General features: G+C 42.5%; 1 protein-coding gene across 1 annotated transcript in view; it reads right to left on the minus strand.

Annotated features, from left to right (window-relative positions):
- Positions 1-16748, minus strand: part of LOC150006655 (tyrosine-protein kinase ABL1-like) — a 36141-nt gene extending 19393 nt beyond the window's left edge. The window contains exon 1 of the mRNA XM_090280770.1: positions 16721-16748. Coding sequence (XP_090136896.1) covers positions 16721-16748 — 28 coding nt within the window. The remainder of the gene's footprint in view (positions 1-16720) is intronic.
- Between the last annotated feature and the right edge of the window lie 4415 nt (positions 16749-21163).

A 21163-nucleotide genomic window follows, 5' to 3' on the forward strand; every position in this document is an offset into this window, starting at 1 on the left:
GGACATTTTAACTATTAATTCTAATCCATGAGCACAGGACCTCTCTCCATTTATTTGTGTCTTCTCTATTTTCTCTTAGCTATGCCTTATAGGTTTATTGCACAGGTCTTTCACCTCCTTGGTTAAATTTATTCCTAATTACTTTGTTCTTTTTTGATACACTTGTAAATGGATTGTTTTCTTAATTTTTCCTTCTGATGGTTCATTATTAGTGTATAGAATCACAACTGATTTTTATATGTTGATTTTGTATCCTGCAAATTTATTGAATTTATTCATTTTGATGCTATTTTGGTGGAGCGATGTGAAACATTGGAATTCGAAAATCCCACTGTATCTACTGCCTCCCAGGTCATTCACAACATCCAGGACATAGTGGCTACTAATATAATCTTCCCGCAGTGCTTTTTAAATAACTTTTGCATTGCTACAAGGACCATTAGCTTCACTACTTTGGGTGAATTGGATCTGAATAGGGCTAGACATCTATAGCAAAATTTGATGTCTTCTCTGCTTTTTCTGGCATGGTATTGACATGGTTGTTTTAAATAGATTTACTTTCTAATCATTTCAAATGCCCAGAAAACTTTTTTTAAAAACAGATTTTATTTTTCAATTACAGTTGATATATAATATTATACTAGTTTCAGGTGCATAAGATAGTGATTAAACATTTATAAAACTTATGAAGTGATCACCTTGATAAATCTATTACCCACCTGTCATAGTTATTACAATATTATTGACTATGATTGGCAGCTGCTGTGTGCTCCCTGGAGATGAAGACTTCAAAGACCGTGACTTACAACCAGGATATTTTTGTCCATTGAAAAATACATTAATTAAAGACTCTCTCCAACATGTTGAAAGGGACCTTACCAGGCGCCTAACTGCAAATGGACATCTGCCCCTGTCTCTGACATTTGCTTCTACTTACAATGGAAATCAAAGACTTCTTGAGGATGAGAAGTAGCAGACATCAGAGGTAGACAGCTACCCCAAGATATCAACAAGACCTGTATACCTACAAATTGATGTTGAATGTATTTATTTATTTGATTGTCTTTACCTGTCTGCTAATACTATTAATAATTATACTTGTTCTTTAGACTTTTCTCAAACCTTGTGTATATAGCCCAACTGTTAATAATTGCTGAAAGTGTATAAAATAACTTGTATTATCAATAATACTCTTTTTATGGTTTCTCTTTCAAAATTTAGAGGAAATGCTATTACAAAAGGAAGGAATGTGTATGTTATTTTTATTTATTTTTAGAGAGAGGGGAGGGAGGACAAAGGAGAGGGAGAGAAACATCGATTGGTTGCCTTTTGCATGCCCCCCAACTGGGGGCCTGGCCTGTAACCCAGGCATGTGCCCCAGAATTCCTCAAAGCCTGCTGTTCTGGGATGGGGGGTGGGGACAGCTTTCAAGATGCCTTTGCATATCTATTCCTGGTAGCAAGTGTCTTAGTTATGCAAATGGTTTGGTTCTTCCAAGGCCCCAAGGAGATGGGAGGGGTTTTGACCATAGAATGGTGAGAAACGAGCATACAGAGCCTGTGCAAGGTTCCGTCAATGGTCAGAACCAGTTACCACGCCCACTGCATCACAGGCCATGGTCAGGGATTTAAAAATAAGGCGGCAGCCATTTTAGAGAGGAGAACCACATGGATTGTAGAGAATAGGGGAGAGATTCATGCAGATTGCAAGGAGATAAGAGTGAAGATCCATGCGGCCTTGAAAGGGCAGAGCGAGAACCGTGTGTGATCCAGTGCAACATGACACATGTTTTCCTGGACTGTTACACAGAGGCTGATGGCGTCATACCCCAGATACTGAAGGAGACAGCTGACAGATAAGGGATGGGGAACTTCTGGGCATGTTTTTGGCCTCTAGCCTTTTGGGGAGCAAGGTAAGTGCTGGGTCCTGTGGGGGAACAAGGCTCTGAGCTGAAGTGCTCACTGCCCTCCCCAGGTTGGAATATTGTAAAGACCTATTTTCCTCAACACTAGTTGTTGGGTTTTACACCAAGGCACCACGTGAAAGAACCCTCTTTCACTCTGTAATACCCTGATTGGAAATCAAACCAATGACCTTTTGGTTAATAGGCTGATGCTCAATCCACTGAGCCACACCAGCCGGGGCACAATGTGTATATTTTAAAGAGAAGTTAAAAGGAAGTAGTTTGTCCTAATAAGTTGGTTACTTCTAAATGAATTTTTTAAAAAAGACTAATAACGGAAGTTGTAGAAAGCTAGTGGAAAAGAAATATGAAATAAGGAATTATATGTATAAACACTAGAACCCAATTATGGGAATGTGCTTACCCCCTAACCCAACAAGGGCAACTAACTATATTAATTCAGATAGAAGCTGAAATAGCTATAAAAACATGGCCTTCTATAACTGCTGCTGAGCCACAGAAGATTTACTTAAGAAACTTTCTCCTTCCGGCCTCTGGAATTTCAGATAATTGTAATTCACAGCATTGTGTGCTTGCACCCTAGACCCTGATTAAAATGTAAAATTACAGCCCTGGCAGGTGTGGCTCAGTGGATTGAGCACTGGCCTGGGAACCAGAGTCACCGGTTCCCAGTCAGGGGTTGTGGGCGGGTTGCATGAGAGACAACAACATGTTGATATTTCTCTCCCTCTCTTTCTCCCTCCCTTCCCCTCTCTCTCAAAAAAAAAAAAAAAAAATATATATATATATATATATTTTTTTTTTTAAACCCTTAAGATTACAGCTTGCAGTTGCACAACTACCAAGAATCAGATTTAAAACAGTACCTGATTTCTTCCAATGGGAAATAGAGGTGCCATAGCAAATAGGAACCCATCTCATGGTCATATTGTGAAAACTGAAAAGGTGTATGGTGTGCCCTCAAATTATAAGTAAATGTTATACTAGATGCAAAATATTAAAAAGTGAGACAGACAACAAAACCTGGATCATGATAACTTATAGGTTAGAAATGATCTGGAGTGTTTTTCTTAATGAAGGCCCCAATACCTGCCTGCCTCCCATTTACTTATTTTCAGTTTTAAGAAAAATTTGGCCTTGGCTTCCATCCAAGGTTACATACAGTCTTGCCCTATACCCAGTGGTCCATTGTTCAGCAAGACAAATGCTGACACTGAGACTTTCTAGGAATGAGCCTTCCCGGCACCACAGGACCTCGTTATCCAACCAGAAGGTTGGTCATCAATGTGTCCTTTGGTTGATTTATGACCAAAAGGGGGACTGTGGACAAAAGGGACCACACACTAAACCTGACAAGCTCAGCGGAGGCCTGATGATGGTCTTACAAACTCAGAGACCTAGAGTAACCTCACAGGACGGTCTGAAATTAAAAATTTTCTACCTAAAAGTAGGTCATGGGAGTCAGTCATGCCTTAGGATAGAACCTTCCCTGAGAAAAGTCAATCTTAACCTTATTGAGCCTATTGTCTTTTTGTATCTACAATGACATACCTTGAGAATGTCAAATTTCCTTTTCCCGAACCCCTCAAAGCACAGGCACTGCACTGGAGGGAGACCATAAATTCCCATGTTCTTATTGTTATCATGTTAATTGTTGATTGTTACCTATCCTGTGTCCCTGGCTGGTTTGGCTCAGTGGATTGAGCGTCGGCCTGCGAGCTAAGTGTCGCTGGTTCGATCTTCCAGTCAGGGCACAGCAGAGAAGGAAAACTCTGACTCCAAAAAACCTCCGCTGCCTTGCGGCATACCTCTTCAGGGGAAAGGCTAAGGGAGTAAACCCCGACAGAAAATCCGGAGCTGGAGTCCCTAAGGCGGTTTGACGTTGTAGTCAACACCGGCAACTCCTGCGGCGCACCTGAAGCCAAGCTGTATTGACTCCGTCTTTCCCTTGGACCCTTCAGCTGCGAAGAGAGGGGGAGTCTGCTGCATGGGCAACAGCAGACCCTCCATATCACCCTGCCCAGGCTCTGTAGCTTCAGCTTCACTGGAGAGGACACTCCAGCGTCATCACAAGATGTCGATTCAACACGGGAGGAGACAGATACCGTGTCACTCCTGAGTTGGACTGCACAGTCATTCTCGGCGGTGCAGATAGACTCTTAAGAAGCTACACCATCGTCTCTCGAGACGGACGGCTGCCTACGACGATTGACTATGTTCCATATCATATACTTTATATCCCCCTGATTATTGTACCAATTTGTACTCTTAATCCCTTCTTTCTTTTCACCCAGCCCCATCCCCAGCCCCCATCCCATCTGGCAACCATCAAAGTGTTCTCTGTACCTATGAGTTTGCTTTATTGTTGTTTACTTTGTTTTTTATATTTCACATATAAGTGAATCATATGGTATTTGTCTTTCTTTGTCTGATTAATTTCTCTTAGCATAATACCCTCCAAGTCCATCCATGTTGTTGCAGGTGGCAAGATTTCATTCTTTTTCTATGGCTGCGTTATATTCCATTGTATATTTGTACCACTTCTTATTTATCCATTTATTTATTGATGGACATTTAGGTTGATTCCATAACTTGACTGTTGAAAATAATGCTGCAATGAACATATAGATTCATATATCTTTTCTAATTAGTGTTTTGGGTTGCTTTGGATAAATACTCAGAAGTGAAATTACTGGGTTCTTCTTTATCTCTTGTTATAGCCTTTGTTTAAAAGTCTACTTTGCCTGATATAAGTATTGCTACCTCAAGTTTTTTTGTTATTTCCATTAGCATGAAATATTTTTTATCCCTTTACCTTCAGTCTGTGTGTCTTTTGATCAAAGTGAGTCTCTTGTAGGCAGCATATATAAGGACCTTTTTTCTTTATACGTTCAGCCACTCTATGTCTTTTGACTGGAGCATTTATCCATTTATTTTTAAAGTAATTGTTGGTAGATATGCAGTTATTGCCATTTTATTATTTATATTTATGTTTTTTCTCTTCTTTCTCCTCCTCCCCGTTCTTCTTCAAGAATTCCCTTTAACATTTCTTGTAATACTGGTTTGGTGGTGATGAATTCTTTTAGAATATTTTTTGTCAGTGAAACTCTTTAACTGTTCTTCAGTTATAAATGACAGCTTTTCTGGCTAGAGTATCTTTGTTGTATGTCCTTGGTTTTCATCACTGTAAATATTTCATGTCAATCCGTTCTAGCCTGAAAAGTTGCTGTTGAGAAATCAGCTGAAAGTCTTATGGGAGCTCCCTGTAGGTAACTGATTGCTTTTCCCTTGTTGCTTTTAAGATTCTCACCTTGTCTTTAACCTTTGCCATTTCAATTATATGTCTTGATGTGGGTTTCTTTGGTTTCATTTTGTTTGGAATTCTGCACTTCCTGGATTTGTGAGTCTTTTCCCTGCACCAGGTTAAGGAAGTTTTCTGTCATTATTTCTTCCAATGGTTTCTCAAATTCCTTGCTCTCTCTCTTCTCCATGCTCATGGATAGGGAGAATTAACATACTACCCAAAATGATCTACAGAATTCCTATGAAAATATCAATGGTATTTTTCACAGAACTAGAACAAATAGTCCTAAAGTTTATACAGAACCACAAAAGACCCTGAATAGCCTCAGCAATTTTGAGAAAGAAGAACAAATTTGGAGGTGTCGTGCTACCTGACATTAAACTGTAGTGCAAGGCTATAGTCATCAAAACAGCATAAAAACAGACACATAGATCAATGTAGCAGAATAGAGAGCCCAGAAGTAAACATACACCTCTACTGGTCAATTAATATATGACAAAAAAAGCAAGAACATACAATGGGGTAAAGACTGTCTATTCAATGAATGGTGTTAGAAAATTGGACAGATGCATACAAAATAAATAAAACTAGACCACCTTCTTACACCATATATAAGAAAAAACTCAAAATGGATTAAAGGTAAGATTTAAAATCATAAAACTCCTAGAAGGAATTATTGGCAGTTAAATCTCTGACATCTTTGTTAGCAATATCTCTGATATATCTCTTTGGACAAGGGAAACAAAAGAAAAAATTAAAAAATGGGACTACATCAAACTAAAAAGTTTTGCACAGCAAAGAATGCCATCAACAAAATGAAAAGGCAACTCACTGAATGGGATCATTTAATAGAGGTTAATATCCAAAATTTATAAAGAACACTTATGTCCACACCAAAAAAAAATCCAATTAAAAAATGGGTAAAGCACCTGACCAGACACTTCTCCCAAGAAAACATACAGATGTCAATAAATATATGAAAAGATATTAAAAATCACAAATCATCAGAGAAATGCAAATTAAAACCACTATGCAATGTCACCTTGCCCCTGTCAGAATGGCTATCTATCTATCAATAAATCAACAAACAACAAGTGCTGATGAGGATGTGGAGAAAAGAGAACCCTAGTGCACCACTGGTGGGAATGCAGACTGGCGCAGCCACTGTGGATAACAGTGTGAAGGGTTCTCAAAAAATTTAAAATGGAACTTCGATATGGCCCAGCAATTCCACTTCTGGGTATATAGCCAAAGAAACCCAGAACACTAATTTGAAAGATTATATGTGTTACTTATAATACAATAGCCAAGCTATAGAAGCAACCCAGGTGCTCATCGATAGACAAGTGGATAAAAAGAAGCACCACATATATACAGTGGAATATTACTCAACCATAAAAAAGAATGAAATTTCCTCATTTGCAAAAGCATAAATGTACCTAAAGAGTATTATGCTAAGTGAAATAAGCCTGACATAGACAAATGCTATATTATCTCACTTATGTGTGAAATCTAAAGAACAAAACAAATGAACAAAATAGAAACAGACTCAGTTGCAGAGAATAGACTGATGGATGCTAGAGGTGAGGGATGTTGGGGGCTGAGTGAAAAGGCTGAAGGGAGTAAGTGGTACAAGTTGATAGTTACAAAATAGACATAGGCATATAAAGTATAGCATAAGGAATACAGTCAATAATATTGTGATAGCTATGTGTAGTGCTGGGGGCGGGGGGTACAGCAGTCCCTCTCTATATTGCGGTTCACTTATTGAGGCCTCACTGTATTGTGGGATTTTAAAAAATATTATATTTAATTATTTATCATGGATTTTTCACTATATCCCAGGATTTTGTGGTACTGTATATGTATGTTGTTAAAGTTACATAGGTTTAAGAGTGTAGAATATATTTAAGAACATAAGTAGTGTTTATAAAAGTGTGGAAAAGGTTAATAAGGGAGTGGGAAGGTTAATAAGGGACTGGAAACAGTTTATAAGTGTGTGGGAAGGGTTTATACCCGCAATAAGTGAAGGAATACTGTACTTGAAATATCTAGGGGACCACTTTGTAAAATATGATTGTCTAATCACTATTCTGTACACCTAAAACTAATGCAAATTAATATTGAATGTAAAAAACATTGTCATATGGGAAAATTTTCTTGTTACATGTGAAAATTTAGATTCTTTGATAAACTCATTTTTTAAAAGTCAATTTGCATAACCCAAATACAATGAAAGGCAATGAAAGAATCCATACGTAACCCATTCTTAAAATTTAAATTTTATTGTTATATATGCTTTATAAAACTTACCATGCTATCCAGAAAGAAGGAAAAAAGAAAGAAAAAAAGAAAGAAAGAAAGAAAGGAAAAGAAAGGAAGGAAGGAAGAAAGAAAAAAAAGAAAGAAAGGAAAAGAAAGGAAGGAAGGAAGAAGGAAGGAAGAAAGAAAGAAAGGAAAAAAAGAGAAGTAGACCCCTTATCTATAGAAGCAAATGCAGGAGCTGGCCTATTTACAAACTGGCCGACTGACAAGCCCTATAAAACACGTAGGGACATTGATAATTGTTAGACAAGAAATATGCCCCACTGGTAACTGTTCTATCATAAACTTCTCAATTCACCAAATCTAGATTTTCAATATCTCACAAGCATTTAATAAACTTTATTGGTCTAGTGTTCTTTTCACATGTGTGACTAATCTCAATTTATAATATTAAAGTTATCTTTTAAAAAAATAAAGAAACATAATGTAAGAAGAGTAGGTACCTGATTTTCTTGGAGCTGACATTATTAAAGTGATTGACATTTACCTTGCCATTCACTCATTTTTATTCCATAAATTATATATAATTACACATAACATAATGTATAATTAAATATATTTCATATGTATTATGCACCTAAAATGTACCATGCACTGGGCCAGACTCTAGACATGAAACAAGACTTCTGCCCTCAGGATCCCATAGTCTGGGAAGAAGAGGAAAACAGACAGACAGACATATCCAGCCTAACAGAGAAGTGTTCTAAGGAAAGCAAGCACAGGCCCGGCTGAGCATAGAGAGAGAGCTGGGTCTCGGGAGACACAGTCAAGACTTCACGGAAGAGGTGGCCCTAGTCCTGCCTAGATGACTCAGTTTGCAGCTATAGGTTGACCTGAAGAGAACTGCTTTTTACTCACTCACACCAGGCAGAAAGTGGGCTGATACAAAGTGTTGAGCTCTGCTCTCTCCCATGTGATACCACCACCAGAGTTCCAAATCTCTGATTTCTAGTTCTGGTATAAACAAGGTGTTTACATTTACTGCCACTAGATGGCAGTATAGGTCAAAAGTGTGGGCTACGGCTGCCTTATGGCAAAGTTAGCCCTAGTTTGGGTTTGGGGTGGGGAGGGGCAGGGCCTGGAAGAACAGGGGGCCGGAGGGTGGCAATACGATTTTTAATATTTTAAATTTTACTTTAACTCATCAAATTACAGCTGACATATATGTTCATATGCCCAAAATGATTAAAATATCAAGCAAATATTAGGTTATCCTGTCCATAGTAGATTAGAAATTACTGCCCAATGTTTTCTAAAAAAATTGGTAAAACTGGAATTTTGCCATGTGAATTATCTTTTCTTATGTGTGTCCCTACATCCTGGCCAAGTACCAGATGTGGGCATTGATGATGTTACACTTAATTTTTTTCATGATCTCCAGTTAGCACCATCTTCTTTTATTTTTACCTGTTCCCCCAGCTTCTCTGTTAAGTGGGTGGTGATTGGAAAGAAGCAATAGTCTAAAATGTTTACAGTATGTCAGAATCATAATGTAGGTTTGACCTTTCCCCATAATTTACAGAGTTGGAAGTTTTATCTCCAAGGTGACTTGGTTCCCTTTCTCAATAATTTCCTTTCGATGGGATTAAAATTCTCATTTCTTATTAACCAAGCTAATACTATCTCTCTCTCTCTCTCTTTTTATTTTTATTACTTTAGGGAAACTATACTCAGAAGAATACCATCTTTTGTAAGGCAAAGATTCAACAAACATGTATTAAGCATTTGCTAGGTGCAAAGCACTTCCATGAAGGTACAAAGTCAAAATTGCGATCTGAGCCCTGTAGACACTGACAGTCAAGTGCGTAAGTGGAAGATATTACACAACCAAATGCCTTAACAGAGGAATGACCTTTTACGAAAGAGAGTACAAATGAAAGAACAACAAATGAACTTCTGATCTATCAACTCCTCATGAGTTGGGGAGATGTTATAGAAGGAAAATAGTGGAGGCAAAGGAATGAAACAGACACTGAGGTAGAGCAGAGAGGTAGCAGGCTTGCAAGTCAGGAGAATGCAAAGATCCCCTCTCTTTCCCACACATTCCTATGAGGAAGGTTTTCTGAGGGATTCTTAGGAGTCTTATGGGCTCAGAGCATCTGCAGAAGGCCCCTGGGAACATGGAGGATGGACAGTGGGCCAGCACCTAGTGCCCTCAGCTGAGAGGGGTTGAACTGGCTGGGAAGGTGGAGTGGAATCCCTCAGTGGCACTGCATGGGCATTTCCTGACAATGGAGATGACAAATACGCCAGCTGGGCACCTGAAAACCACCAAATTAGCCTCATGATCCTAATCTTCTGTGATAGTTAGGCAGTTGATAATATCTAAAGCTTTAAAAAGGCATGAGGGGAGGGAAGAAGAAAAGATCATAAAATTGTGTTATTAAGAAATGTGGGAAACAGTACCAGAAGCAAAGCTAAAAGAGTTGAACATGGACACGCTCTCCCTCTCAGGAGCACGCCGGTGCCTTTCCCTTGCCCAGCGCCCTACTTTTGCCTCTCTTCTAAGCTCCAGTGGCCCTTCTGCCTCTGCAACTTGTTTCTTGAGCCTACACAGCCCAGCTGGCTCACTTCTACTACCTCTGTAACCTTCTAAATAAACTTTCTCTAACAATCTGAAAAAAAGTTGAAAGTGGTTGCAGTCGTCTCATTACTTCACCTTTTATGTAAGTTTTTATCTGTGGTTTTAAACTCTAGGACTAATCCCAGACTCAAACTTCAGTGTGCTCCAGCACATGAGGGAAGCTGACTGAACAGCCGGGCCCACTCTCAGAGCTTCTGACTCCTCAGGTCTGTGATGCGTCCAGACATCTGAATGTTTAACCTGATACAGGAACTAGGAGGACCATTTTTGGGGGGTTTCTGCTCTAGATTTCAAGCAGAGGTAGAGAGTGGGAGGAAGCCAACCCAGAGTTCTGTTTCAGCTCCATTGATTCCTGGCAGTGGGATTTGAAGCCAATCACTTCACTTTTACTGTTTCCTCCTGTTACCAAGGGATCACATTAGATCAGAGCTTCTTGAACTCTTCGGGAGGTGAAAGTTGGGAATCTAATGCAAGCCTTTGCACATAATTTCAGGGTGTTCCTAGACCCTTCAGGGTCCCATAGATTCTTAGTTACAATCTCTTGGAATGAAAGCTCTCAAGAATGTGTCCCTTTCATCTGTGGCATTAAAGACTGATCTGAGTTCTGGATGTTGTGTGCAGGCTGGCTGGGGAGAGAGGGCAGGTCTTGATCTAGACAGCAGCTTTAGAATCCCAGCCCACGGGTGGTCTCCCTACATCCATTGAATGGGCCCCTCATACTTCTTTTTATGGGATCGTGCAGGCCTGTTAGAGAGGCAGCATGGGGGCCTCTGTACTCCTTCCAAGAGGTAGCATAGGGTTTTTTGTGCAGGACTGAGAGACAGGTAGCATGGGACCTTGTGCAGCCTGGTGAGGGGGCAGCGTGAGGTCATGTGAGGGCTTGGCAGAGAGGCAGGAATTGGCCCTGGCTAAGCCTGGCAGAGGCAGCATGGAGCCCTGTGCAGCCCTGGCAGAAAGCAGTGCAGGGTTTTCTGTAGGCCTGGCATAGATGCAGAATAGGGCCCTGTGCAGTGAGGCAGAAAGCCGGCATGGAGTTCTGTGCATGCCTGGCAGAAAGGAAGTTGTAGGGTCCTTTTCTTTCAGGCTGAGAGGCATCATTGGGCCTTGCGCAGTCAGGCAGAGAGGTAACACAAGGACCTGTGCAAGCCAGGCAGGGAGGCACCATGGGGTCCTGTGCAGGCCTAGCAAACCAGAAGTTATAGGGGATTGTGCAGGCCGGCAGAGAGCCAACATGGAACCCTGAGCAGGCCTGGTGAAGATGCAGCATGGGGCCCTGTGCATTTCCAGTAAGGCAGCTACAGGACCCTGGGCAGAGAGGCAGAAAGGTGGCATGAGTTCTCTGCATGCCTGGTGGGTAGGAAGTTGTAGGGCCTTGTGCTTTCATGCCAAGAGCCATTCCTGGGCCTTGTGCAGTCTGGTAGAGAGTCAGCATGAAATCCTATGCAAGCTTGGAAGAGAGGCAGATTTGGGGGACTTTTGTTTTACAGGGGATTTTTTTTTTTTTTCCTGTTGAAAGTCCTCTTTTTATTCCAAATAACTGCATAGGCATGTAATATTAGAAACCCGTATTTTGAGTTAGCATAGCTACTAACCCAGAGTTTACCCCTAACTGTAAGGCCCTAGTGAGTGCTATGAGTTCAGCTTTTTGGACTTCGTTCCCTGAAGTCTGACAATGGCGTACCCAGCCTTTCTGACTGCATTTTGTATAAAACTGCTGCCATCCGTAAACCATTCTGCTTCAGGGTTAGGTAGAGAGGTTCATCTTTTAAGTCAGGCCTGGTTGAATATACTTGTTCAGTAGCTTCTATGCATTGGTGTGTAACCTGGGTTTCTTTGTTTATTGGTGTAAGGGTGGCAGGATGGAGAGTTTGGCAGACTTTCAGGGTTAGTTCAAGAGAGTCAAGGAGGAGAGTCCGATATTTACTTAGCCTTCCCCCTGTGAGCTCTTGATGTCCCTTTATTTCTAACACAGTGTGTACTTGATGGGGAGTTTGTACTTCCAGAGGCTGTCCTAATGTCAGTTTATTTGTCTCTCCTATAAGGAGAGCAGTGGCTGCCACAGCTGTAAACAATGTGGCCAGCTGGATGCTATAGGATCTAATTGCTTTGAAAAGTAAGTTACCGGCCTAGGAGTCAGGCCTAATTTCTGGGTGAGGACTCCAAGTGCTATTCCTTGTTTCTTGCTATATGTAGGGTAAGTGGTTTTTCTAGACTTGGCAGCCCTGAAGTGGGTGCGCTGCTTGGTTTGACATAGTGTTACAGAAACAGGGGAGTCCAAAAACAAACCCCAGAGTTTTTGACTGGGAGATAGGCAGCAGGAAGCAGCTTTCAGGATGCCCTTGCATGCCTGGAGCTAGTGGCTGGATACATTGTTGCAAAGATCCGCTTTACTTCCAAGACTCAGGAAGATGGGAGGGATCTTGGACTGGGGGCTGGTAGGGAAGAAGCAGACAGAGCCTACGTAGGGTTCTATGAATGGTCAGAACTGTTTGCAACACCCACTGTGTGAGAGGACACAGGGGGAGAGAGGAGGCAGGGAGGAAGAGAGAAGAAGCTGTGGACATTTTGGGCTGGCTCTGGCTCTAGGAGGCTCTCTCTCTCAGGCTCTCTCTGGCCCTCACGCCCTCACTCTCTGGCTCTTGTGGGCTCCCTCCATCTGGCTTGGAGAAGGGGTCTCCAGGCTGCTTTAAGAAGAAGCTCTCGCCATGCAGTTTTGAGAAGGAGAGGAGATCCATGCGGTTTGCAGGAAGAAGGCAGTTTGCAAGGAGGCTGAGAATCAAGGCGGTCCTGCATTGAGAGCTGGAGGGCACCACAGCACAGAAAGGACCTCCCCAATCAGAACTGAGTGATTGGCAGCTACTGGTAAAGCTGAACTGTGCCTAGGAAGTAGGGAAACGGTGTTTTCTGACTTTCCTAAAACTGGCCAGGTCTGGGAGGGGGAGGCAGGACTTTGTGTAAATAAACAATTCTTTTCCTTTTCACCAAACTCTGGTATTCAGAGTTATGATTCTGGCGGCGGGCAATCGGACCCCTAACTAAACAGCCCGTGGGTTCTGTTACAATAGTAGCATTCACAGATCCCAGTCTATAGTCCCTTTGCTGTCTCCCTTTAAAGCCTCATATAGAGGTTTAGCAATTAGCCCAAAACCAGGTATCCACGGGTGGCAGAAGCTGGCTATTCTTAAAAATCCTCAAAGCTGTCGTTTACTTTTGTGGGACTCCGAGAGCCAGTATGGCCTGTTTTTTTGGGGGTGACAAGGTCCGGGATCCTGGGGTAAGTAAGTACCCTCAGTATTGGACCTGCTGGGAGGTTATTTGGGTTTTTTTGGAAGAGACTTTATATCTTCTATCTGCCAGAAAATGTAATACCAGAATTGAATTTTTATCTGAGTCTTCTTTGTTAGTACTAGAAATTAATAATTCATCAATATATTGTAGGAGAGTCCTGTTAGTTAATTGGAGTTCTTTTCATTCCTGGCTAAAGCATTTCCAAACCAATGGGGGCTGTCCCTGAAGCCCTGATGGAGCACAGCCCACGTGTATTGGCAAGTGTTCCTAGTTTGGGGGTTAGCCTATTCAAAGGCGAACAAGTGCAGGGATAAGGATGAAGGGGCATGCAGAAGGTGGTGTCCTTTAAATCTAATACAGTATAGTATTTGGCTTCTCCTGGGATTTGAGTTGATATAGTGGAGGGGTTTGAACTACAGGAGGTACCAGAAATATAGCCTCGTTTATTGCCCTTATGTCTTGTACAAAATGGTACGCTCTGTTTGGCTTTTGTACTGGGAGGACAGGGGTATTGTGTGGGGACTGGCAAGGCCTGGGAAGCCGTGCTTTAAATATCTTTCAGTGAGAGATTTGATCCCTTCTGTGGTATTGGGTTTTGGAGGGCATTGTTTTTGTTAGGGTAGGATTAAACCAAGGGGTTTTAGAGATATCTTGACAGGGGGCAAGGGGTACATTGGTTGCCCTGCCCAGTATTCTAGTTTCCCATACCTTGAGACTGACTTGGACAAGGACAGATCCTAGAGTATTGTTAATTTCTGTCTTCACAGTGAGAAGTTAGATTGGCTATCGGGTATAACAATGAGAATTTATTACTTTCTATGGCTAATGCTCCTGGGGTTACTGTAGTTCCTAGACTAGATATCCTTCCCTACTAAGGAAATGGGACACCCCAGAACTATAAGAAAGGGATGACTAAAAGTGATATTTCTGAGGCTGCAGCTGAGGGGGTGAGTGAAATGGTAGCATTGAGCATGCTCATTTACTCCAATGATCAAACAGGTTTTGGAAAAAAGAGGTCCTGGTGAGTGAGAGCAGATATGCAGCCCACATATCTAATAAAAACATAATGGGTTTACTTGCCATGTCCAGGGTCACCCGAGGCTTCTTGGTATGTTGGTCAGATGGTTGGTGGGGTTGGTAGGAGGCCTCAAGCACCATCAATTCTCAGGTGTTTTACCTATCATTGCCTTGAGGTACTAAGGTTCCTTTGGAGCCTAGAACACTCACTTTCCCAATGGCCTTTCCTTCGCAGAGGGGACATGGTCCTGTAGGTAGTTGATCCCAGGTCAGGTATGGGCACTCCTTTTTTCTTTTAAGATTTTATTTATTTATTTTTAGAGAGAGGGGAGGGGAAAGAGAAAGAGAGGGAGAAAGACATCGATGTGTGAGAGAAACATCAAATGGTTGTCTCTTGCACGCCCCCATCCAGAGAGCTGGCCCACAACCCAGGTATGTGCCTGCCCTGACCTGGAATCGAACCAGTGACCTTTCAGTTTGTGGGATGACGTCCAACCCACTGAGCCACACCAGTCAAAGTGGCACTCCTCCTTTACATGTCCTCCTTGTCCACAGGAATAGCATTGCCCTTTTGATGTCCATTGTAGTTTGGGAACTGGGTGACCCTGAGGTGGCATAGGACTTCAGCTGTGGCTAACAAGTGAGCCTTTTGATTCCATCAGGTGGCTCATTGCTCTTCCTCCGCCCTGTCTTAGTTGTTAGTATCACAAAAGCCATCTCTACTAGTTGTTGTGGGGGTAGGGGGGCAGGACCTGGGGTCCCAAGGCTAGTTTTTGTAACTTCTTGGTATCTGGAGCTGCCTACTGGATAACATGCATCCCCCGAAGTGCTCAGCCCTTGGTAGACTTGGGGTTGATGTTTGTGTACTTTAGACTAAGAAATTAATTAATTAATTAATTGGTTCCCCACTGTCAATTGTACATGGAGGTTCTATGGGGAAATAACAATTGGTTTTGAAAAATTAAAGGGAGCTCTGAGGCCTTTTTATTTATCATTAAAATTACCACTCCACCACCTACCTATGTGCCTTGTGCCTTTCCTTTTAATTTCTTTTTTTTTTTTTTCTGTTTCCATTTCCCTTACTGAGTTTAGGATAATCCCTTCTCCAATGTCCCTTCTCCCTGTTACATGTCCCTTTCTTTTATACCCGTCTCACCTTTTTTTTTTTTACTTCCTCAATTCTTTCTCTTTTTGCTTATTCCCTCTTCACAAACTTTCTGAAACTTACATAAACCTGCAACTTAAGCAACTTTTTGCAACTTACACCAACCTTATATGCAACTTTCCTAGTCCCTTTTAGTTGGCTGTTTAAAATTCATTTAGAAATAATTATATAGAGCAACATATTTTCAATTTTTGCAGCTCTTTTCTGACTTAAAATTCTTAATTTTTAGTGGCAATTAAAAGAAAGTAATTAGCATTCTTTAGATTGGCAAATTCATGAATACATTTTATAACTTCTAGAAACAGGTTTTTTTCATTGGCAGACACACTTACATTTTTAAGAGGCATAACAGAGATAACATGAAACTTTTTTTTTGTAAACGCAGGCAAAACAAACATGTATCTTATGTTAATAACTTTAAAAGACATTAAGTTAAACTACCCATTTGGATTCTTGGTGATTATTGCCTTGCTTGTGTGTGCTCAAAAGTGAGCTGTTTAATTATCTAGTGTCCTGACAACTTTTAAGGAGGCTGGAGAAGTGAGGGGGAGGTGTGTCTGGCTTGGGCAACTTCAGCCACTTGAGTTTATAAAAGTAGCATTTTATTTCCTCCAAATTGAGGTGGGGCGGTTGCCCCTGCTGCTCCCAAAGCCTGCACGGGGTTTGGGGGTTGCATTAATCCTCCTAATGTTCCTAGGACCACTGCAGCTCCCAGGCCTCCAGGAGTAGGATTTAGGGTGTTTAAAATATTTACTTTTTAAATTTTCCTTCAATTACCTCAGCCTTGTTTACATTCTAATTACTCAGAAGGAAGACCCTTTGAGACTCTCAGGAAAAGTTTCAAAGGCCATGAATGAGCTGTGAAAACAAAGAAAGTCTCAGCCCCAATTCAAGGAATTACTTATGTGGTATCCCAAAGAGTTGTTTAGACAGGAAAAAGACAAACCTGGCAAGAATGAAGTTGTTAAAAATGGTCTAATAAATGCTTTCGATAGAGGATCAGAAGTTATAGTATGAGTGGAGGAACGCACTGTGGTTGTTTCCACCCCATGCCCTGAGGGTGGCCTTACTGAAGACCAGGGCAGTAGCTAGATGCCTTGAGGGCAGACTTACCCTGCTCAGACAGGGTGCTCAGTTCCATACTGGCAGATAGAGATACAAAGAGAAAGTGCATTACTCCCTCGGACATGTTTGCACACGCCCTGGGGGTCACCTTACAACAACCAGGGCAGTAGTCAGATACCCTGGGGGTGGGTGTACCCAACTCAGACAGGGGACTCAGCTCCATGCCAGCCAGAGGAGGGTGGGAAAGTGAAGAGATCCCTTCGGCTGTCAGGGGGGATCAGGTCCTGACTCAACCCTGTCGTCACCCAGGTGTCACTTGGGGACAGTTGTGTGGGCCGGTAACTCCATGTCCAGAGGGCAGGCTTACTTTCCTTCCATTTCAGCATTGACGAGGTGCATTTTAACAACGGATTTACTTTGCACCTGACAGGTAGGTTTCCCGCACACTGATGAGAAGTGACAGGAAAGATGAATTATGAGAGTAAAGAAGAGAAAACAAGTCTAGTTCCCATATGAGTCACCAGACTATTACTGGATGGGAACTGGGCCCATAGTGAGTCTACCTCAGGCCATCTGGTAGTGAGTGGGTTCTTGACTTCATGCAGGAAAGGTTTCACAAGACAAGTCCTGGTGATTTTGAGAGTATGTTTATTAAAGCTGGGAACAGTGAAACAAAAGAAGGGCTTAAGGTAGAAGAAGCAATAAGAGAGAACCTATGTGGGGCTGCTTTGGTTCTCTAGAAATGTTATAGGAAAGAAGTGAGTGAGGTGGGGCTGCTTTTAGCTTACTGAGAAGTCAGAGAGAAAGAGGGCTTTGGAGACACGTTCAGGGGTACACCTGAGATGAGTTGGTGCTGGCCACTGCTCTCCCGATTGCAAGTCTCACGGGGACCCTTAGAGTTTAGGAAAAAAAGAGCAGACACAAGGCATGGGCGTGGTCTAGCAAGAGTGTACCATGGGTCCTTTGTCTTGAAACTTTTTATCTTTCTTTGGCTGGCAGGAACCCTAGGGGAGATTTTAGGGGAGTGTTTTTTTAAACTGGTCAGCAAACTTTATTGAGCACTTACTAGGTATTGGGTGTTTTCATGTATTGATCATATTTTTTAAATATTCTTTATTGATTATGCTGTTACAATTGTCCCAATTTCTTTTCCCTTTGTTCCCCTCCACCCTGGCTGGTTTGGCTCAGTGGATTGAGCGTCGGCCTGCGAGCTAAGTGTCGCTGGTTCGATCTTCCAGTCAGGGCACATCAGAGAAGGAAAACTCTGATTCCAAAAAACCTCCGCTGCCTTGCGGCATACCTCTTCAGGGGAAAGGCTAAGGGAGTAAACCCCGACAGAAAATCCGGAGCCGGAGTCCCTAAGGCGATTTGACGTTGTAGTCAACACCGGCAACTCCTGCGGCGCACCTGAAGCCAAGCTGTATTGACTCCGTCTTTCCCTTGGACCCTTCAGCTGCGAAGAGAGGGGGGGTCTGCTTCATGGGCAACAGCAGACCCTCCATATCACCCTGCCCAGGCTCTGTAGCTTCAGCTCCACTGGAGAGGACACTCCAGCGTCATCACAAGATGTCGATTCAACACGGGAGGAGACAGATACCGTGTCACTCCCGAGTCGGACTGCACAGCCATTCTTGGCGGTACAGATAGACTCTTAAGAAGCTACACCATCGTCTCTCGAGGCTCTGTAGCTTCAGCTTCACTGGAGAGGACACTCCAGCGTCATCGCAAGATGTCGATTCAACACGGGAGGAGACAGATACCGTGTCACTCCCGAGTCGGACTGCACAACCATTCTCGGCGGTGCAGATAGACTCTTAAGAAGTTACACCATCGTCTCTCGGGACGGACGGCTGCCGACGTTCCCCTCCACCCAGTGACCCCACTCCCTCCAGTTGTCCCCCCCTTAGTCCACGCCCACTGGTTGTGCATATAGTTCTTCTCAACATCTTCCTGTCTACTCCACTCCCTCCTACTATGCTTCTTAATTCCTGTACCATCTCCCTCCCTTTCCCCCCTTCCCCTCCCTGCTGACCTCCCCCCATAATGTTCCCCATACCTATAATTCTTTTCCCACTCTCATGGCCTACTTAGTTTGCCTTTGTTTCAGTTCCCCAGCTTCTGTTGTTGGTTGTTGTGATACAGTTTTCATTTTAATGTTCAGTTTTGGTCCTCTTTCTCCTAAACAAGTCCCTTTAACATTTCATATAACAGTGGTTTGGATCTGATGAACTCCTTCAGTTTTACTTTGTCCTGGAAGCACTTTCTCTGCCCTTCTATTCTGAATGACAGCTTTGCTGGATAGAGTAATCATGGTTTTGGGTTTTTGCTTTTCATTACTTCGAGTATTTCTTGCCAGTCCCTCCTTGCGTGCAGTTTTTTTTGAGAAATCAGCTGGTAGCCTTATGGGGACCCCTTTGTATGTAATTTTTTTCTTCTCTCTTGCTGCTTTTAAGATTCTCTCTTTATCCTTAATTTTTGACATTTTGATTATCATGTATCTTGTAATGGTTCTCCCTGGGTTTAGTTTTTTTGGAACTCTCTGTGCTTCCTGGACCCATAAGTCTATTTCCTTCACCAACTTAGGGAAGTTCTGCTTCATTATTTTTTCACATAATTTTTCAATTTCTATTTCTTCTTCTTCACCTTCTGGCAACCCTGATTTGGACGTTGGCCCGCTTATAGCTGTACCATAGGTTTCTGAGCCTCTCCTCATTTTCCTCACTTTTCATTTCCTTTTTGTGCACTGGTTGACTGACTGTTCCTTCCCTATGTTCCGATTTGTTAATTTGATCCCTGGTTTTCTTTCCCTCACCACCAGTTTTGTATGTTTTTTCATTCATTTCAGCAGGACTAGCCTCCATTCCTTCCTCGTCTTGTTTAAGATCTGCTTTTAGGTCTGTAAGCATTCTTATAACCAAAGCTCTGAACTGTGCCTCAGAAAGATTTCCTATCTGCTGCTTTGTTAGATTAGATATTTGCTGTCTGGTCAACTGCGTCACTGGGATCTCTATCATGATCTGTGCCATCTTGACAGTTTTGTGTTTACCTTTGCTTCCTGGGAATGGCTGTCACACCTCCTACGCTATAGGGGGTGGAGCCTCATGCACTCATCACAACCGGGGGACCCATCTCACCACGCTGTGGCATTTTTTGTGGGGGCGGGGGTCCAAGATGGCTTCCTGCCATTCACTCTCCGCTGAGAGACCGGGAGCTGCCTCCTCTGTCCCCACTCCCTCCGGGCCTCAGAGTCTAAGGCAATGAGGGTCTGCCTTCCCCAGTGTTGAAATTGAAAGCTGACAGGTCTGGTCTGCAGCTGGGGGTGCTCCCCAGGTGCTTCTCACCTCCCCTTAAATACGGGTGTCTGTGCTTAACCACCGTCCGCTGCTACCACCAGCACAGCTTGACCTCTCTGCCCTGGCTTAGCCCCTCCTACCCGTCCGGACAAGCACCACTTCTTTGTAACTTCATACGTTGAACTTCCATTTATTTTCTGCAACTTCTGGTTATTTCTGGTTTTGCGGTAGTTGTTGTCCTTCTTAGTTGTGGAGGGAGACAGAGCATGTCAGTATAGGCCTCCATCTTGGCCGGAAGTCTCTAGGGGAGTGTCTTAACAGAACATTCATTAGCTTTCCGGGTGTGTTCTTCAGTATGTTGACTTGTGTGTATAGATGGGTCAGAGTTAATTTCTGGAAAATTTTGTTTTTAAAGAATGTTACTAAAGAGGGACCAGGATTGAAGCTAATCCCCACAGGGTGGTCTGGAATGTGTAAATCATTTGTTCCTACGTGTCCTTGGTTAGGGAAGATAAAACTTTGTGATTCATTAGCTGGTTGTAAGTTGCTCAAATTGTTTGGCCTTGTTTGCTTATCATGTCTCAGTTTCCCTTATTCCACTTGTCAAGGAATTTCCCTAGCTTCTTACTATCCTGGCTTGCTCTTGTCACAGTAGCCCTCATGTGGCTTCATCCTAACCTCCATGTGACACATCTGGAGTATCTATTGTAAGTTAGGTACTCAGCCAGGTGGGGAGGATCCACAGATAAAGACTCTGGTCTTTTTCCTCAAGCCCAGAATCTTCTTTATTTCTATGCTTCCATCTCCCCATGTACTAGAACATTGGAAAGATTAGAATATTGGCATATAGTTGTTTTAACATCATTACTATCGACCTAGAATGCTGTTTTTTGTCCTCTTCTTTTATGTTAAAATCATATATGTCCTTCAGGATTTGGTTCAAAGGCCATTTTTTCCTTAGCCTCATAAGACAAGGGTAAATTCTCTTTGATTTTGTAGACCTTTATACTTCTTAGGTGCCTAATGTAGATGTCTTGTTCTTAGTCGTCTCTGTATTTGTCTCTCCCAGCCCTGCAAAGGCTAAGCTCCTGGAGAGTAGTTCACCTTCTCTTCATTCAGTGTTGCTCACCATGGGGCCTTCCTAGTAAATGTTCAGTGAACTGTGTGAAGTATGGACATAAATATGGAGGTTGTGGGA

This window comes from Furipterus horrens, unplaced genomic scaffold (assembly GCF_987537825.1).
Source record: "Furipterus horrens unplaced genomic scaffold, mFurHor1.1.pri manual_scaffold_6, whole genome shotgun sequence".
NCBI lineage: Eukaryota > Metazoa > Chordata > Mammalia > Chiroptera > Furipteridae > Furipterus > Furipterus horrens.